Source organism: Pygoscelis adeliae, unplaced genomic scaffold, assembly GCF_000699105.1.
Source record: "Pygoscelis adeliae isolate BGI_AS28 unplaced genomic scaffold, ASM69910v1 Scaffold38, whole genome shotgun sequence".
In the NCBI taxonomy this organism is placed as follows: domain Eukaryota; kingdom Metazoa; phylum Chordata; class Aves; order Sphenisciformes; family Spheniscidae; genus Pygoscelis; species Pygoscelis adeliae.
In genome coordinates this window covers 4,370,873-4,374,986 of record NW_008825614.1, presented here as the reverse complement: position 1 = coordinate 4,374,986, position 4,114 = coordinate 4,370,873, and the positions used below count along the sequence as shown (strand labels likewise).

At 37.7% G+C, this 4,114-nt stretch overlaps 1 protein-coding gene across 2 annotated transcripts in view; it reads left to right on the top strand.

The window, feature by feature from the left end:
• Nucleotides 1–4,114, top strand: part of SOX5 (SRY (sex determining region Y)-box 5) — a 256,982-nt gene that overhangs the window by 32,172 nt on the left and 220,696 nt on the right. For both annotated transcript variants that reach the window (XM_009332833.1, XM_009332832.1), the window contains exon 2: nucleotides 1,879–2,089. In XM_009332833.1, the coding sequence (XP_009331108.1) occupies nucleotides 1,879–2,089 (211 nt within the window). The remainder of the gene's footprint in view (nucleotides 1–1,878; nucleotides 2,090–4,114) is intronic.

Genomic DNA, 4,114 nt, shown 5'->3' with positions numbered 1-4,114 from the left:
AAAATTACCACTTGGTGATAATACATTTGAATGTCAGATAAAATCTGAACTGATGATGAAGTTAACTATTTTGCTCGTCTAGATTAGTGTTAAAAAACAGTTTATTCAGGTCTGTATTTGTGAAAAAAATCACATTTGTCTCCAACTCATTTTTTAAGTCCAGTGTTAGCAAATAGTAATTTTCCAAGCGCAGAACAAAAATGGAGGGAGTTGCAGGAAAAAAAAAAAGGAGCATTTCTGTTGACTAGAGTCGGAAAATTTTTTAGGGCTTGGTCAAAAGCTCATTGACGTCAGTAGAAAGTCTCTCATTAACATCACTGGGTTTGGCTTTTGGGGCATATGATGGCCCAGATTGTAATCTCAGTTAAATCCGATTCTGTTAGGGAATTTATTCACTAGTATAACACATTCAAGCTGCTCAAAACTGTTTGCACTAAAAGTTTTCTTAACCAAAGGTAATCTTTTTGCCAAAACGAAGTAGTCTGTGAAAACTAATACATTCTTTACTTCGTATCTTCCGTGTTGCTTTATTCAAATTCTGTTGAGATCACTTTTAGCAATTTATGTTCTATTTATGAAAAGACACATTTTTTTTCTGAAATATTGGGGTTTATTAAATCAGAGACACAAAAAATTACTCAGGAAAAAAAAGATAAAATTATAACACAAATCACTAAAAACAGTATATGTGTCGCTTTCATACCCTATAAAATGAAAACAAGTTAAAAATTATTAAGATTTTTCAACCAAATCTGTAACTCAGATCACAAGATGGTTCAGTGACTTTTTTAGAAATAATATCCATTAAACATCTGGAATACAAAAATGTAAGGAAATAGGATAATGAAAAAGAAAAAAAACTCTGGAGAATCTGATCAAAATAAAAACTGTTCATGTTAGCAGCATTATATTATGTAGTATATGTACTCTGCAGCAAGCTTTGTTCGGAGACATTGACCTAAGTTTTGCAAGGTATAGATGGCATATGTTAGCAGAGGAAAAAGAGGCTTTCAGAGGTGTGTACAGAAGGGTAGGGTATAAAAGGGGAGAGGAATATATGCAGAGAACATTGCTTTATGTTGGAGGAGGCATGGAGAAGGCTCTGACATTAATGAAGGCAAGTTTTGAAGATGCTGGAACCAGTTTTGGTTTCCATTAAAATTAATGAGTAGACCTCTATGGACTCTCACTTGAGAAGGATTGTGTGTATGTTCCAGGAAGTCACAGAGTTTTGCCATTGTGCCGCCAGTGAAAGTCATTAGGACCACCTTTGTGAAAAATATTGTCTCTACAAGAAATGAAGGTATGAGATGGAAGAGGAGAATAGAAAGAGAATTAGAAAACAGGAAACAATTGCTTCATCCCTTATAGATGGGAGAACTACTTGAACTGTTAGTTAAGATAAGTCATGTGGCAAAGGGCATTTAATATTTGGTTACTATTTCATTTCTTACAACAACTAGCCATCACGGCATTAAGTACTTTATAAAGTCAGGAAATTAATGGTCCTTGTTAAAATAAAAATTGAAGATTTTTTCGAAAGAAAGCTGTAAAAGAACAAACATTTAAAGGTAATCAATACCATTGTTATTAGGAAACCTATGAGTACAACACTTCTTCTCAATTAGGTAAAAACTGTATTTTATGTTTCTCTCTTGCAAGCTGATCTTTGTTCACTTCAGCCTGTAATCTTGGTTTATGCTTTATGGATAGGCTTTGTTCTGGGTGTTTTTGAAGCATTGCATGCCTTTTTAAAGGTTTCAACAGAAGTACAAACAGCAATGAACTCAAAGAACAAAGGATTGCTCTTTCTTTCCATCTTTATTTTTTTCTTCTTTAAGAAAAGAAATGTTTCATCTCATTTTTCTCCCCTTTCAGGAAGTTGATGGCAATAAAGTGATGTCTTCATTTGCCCCGCACAACTCATCTACCTCACCCTTGAAGGCAGAAGAAGGTGGGCGTCAGAGTGGAGAATCATTGTCCAGCACAGCCCTGGGAACCCCTGAAAGGCGCAAAGGGAGCCTAGCGGATGTTGTAGACACCCTTAAGCAAAGAAAAATGGAAGAGCTCATCAAAAATGAGCCAGAAGGTAAGGCCTGGGAAACTGGCCAAAATTTTCTGTTTTCTTTTCTTTTCTCCAGATTCTTTGGATACGTATACTTTTTAATCTTCCCATTTTGTGCTCCATTTGCTTTTTCTTGCGAGCAAAATCGAAATAAAGAGCTCCTAGTTCTTGTCTACATTAGAGATAAATTTCAGCAATATCCTATTACAGCTAACATTTTTAGCTTTTCCCAAATGAGAGCCTTTGTCTGACATAACGGTCTTTTTGTCACAGTTGCAATAGACACAGCAATCCTCTTCAACATGGGTACAATGAACACTGTAATTTTAACAAGCCTGGGGGTCATTTACACCACTGCTCCCCCATCCCCCATTTCTAGAGCAAAAAGCAGTGTTATCAGCAGTGTCAATTTTTTGGTGAAATTATTTAGTAGGCATGTCATTATTTGAAAGGTAAGAAGTTAAATTTGGAATTCATGAAAGCTTTTGTCTGGAGCATGTCCTATCGTGTCATCCTCTATTTATCTGTAGTGCAGGTACTATACAAACAGCTACAGTACAGGCTTTCTCTGCATTATGTCTGGCCAGCAAGTTTCAACCTTGGCATATAGGTATCATCTCTGGAGAATCAGTTTCTTTTGAGACTGTCTGTCCAGTCGGTGACAATGCCACTTGTGCTCTGTGGGCTGAGACTAAGACCAAACATCTCGCCTCTGAGAAGCCACAGAACAGCTTTCCTTTAAGTAAGATTTTCAATTCCTGCCTATTTGGGACAGAGTTAAACCCCTGACTGGAAGGTGAAGTTCTCACTATGTTCTCCGTAGGTATCCAGCATGCATATTTACAGCTAGATTTCCAGGGGACTGTGAGCCAGTTGATGTGTGAACATACTGAGCCTTATTCCCTAATGCACAGTAATAAGACTTCATTTTCATTTACACCCGCCTATCCTGTTGTAGAAATCTATTTCAAATGTTTAAAAGCATGGCCCTCAGAGCCCACCTCAGTGTTGAAGCATGAATTGACAGCACGTACAAGAAAATTTTAGGACGACCTGCATACTGGAATGAAAATACGGATGCAAACACAGTCGCACTGTCACATACATGAGCATGACAGGATTGTAAATTAGTCTTCTTTTCTGGACTGGAGCACACAGTAAGGGTCTGCTGGGAAACAAATTATTTGTCTAAGCATTTTTTGGAATGTTATGTATAATCATAGCATTTCATTCTGCAGTTACGTTGCCTTAATGGTCAGTGCTATGACCTACCTTGTGCCTTTGAATGGAAAAGATCTTTCCTGTGTATGGTATGGGGTGGGGGTGGGGGGAAGCAGACCAGACTTTTACGTAAGAGAAAGGAAAGAACAGGGGGTTCTGGGCAATGTATAAATACTCTGAGTATGAGCTTGTACAAACTGCACAGACTCCATTAAGGAAAGGCCACAGATAGGCATGAGAATGGTTACAGAGCCTGTGCATTATCTCAGCTCTACTAAAATGAAAATATACAGTACAAACAAAAGATCTACAGCTTTGTGAAGAGATTGGGAGAGAGAGGAGGGGGAGCAAGCGAATGTTGAGCTTTGCAAATGCATGCAACAGAAAATCTTTTCTTCCCTCTAGCCATTGTTCTATTGTCTTTCAAAGGCCATTAAAATGAACAGCAGGTTGTGATGAAAATTTCATTAAGCCCTCGTTAAATCATTATGAGGGTGCCATATTCATGTCTCTGCTTACTCCCCATCCAGGATAAAATGAATAGGAAAGGGTTTTTTTTTCCCCTTTCTCCTTAAAAGCAAACTAACAAAAGTTCAGAAGTTAGAAGAGAATGGGAAATGGGACATGAAACAAAAGGAGGCCAGAGAGGTGAGCTGGCTAGGAAGAAAATTAGACTTGCGTAAGAGCATTGAAAGGTGGTGAAGGACAAATACATCATTTTGACAAGTCTCCCTCCCCCTTCCCTTCAGCCAACATGATTGTTTTTAGAGTGGCTAATTAAAAAATATATATTTCTGGGTGCAGGTGGCAAGACTGTTCTTAGAGATC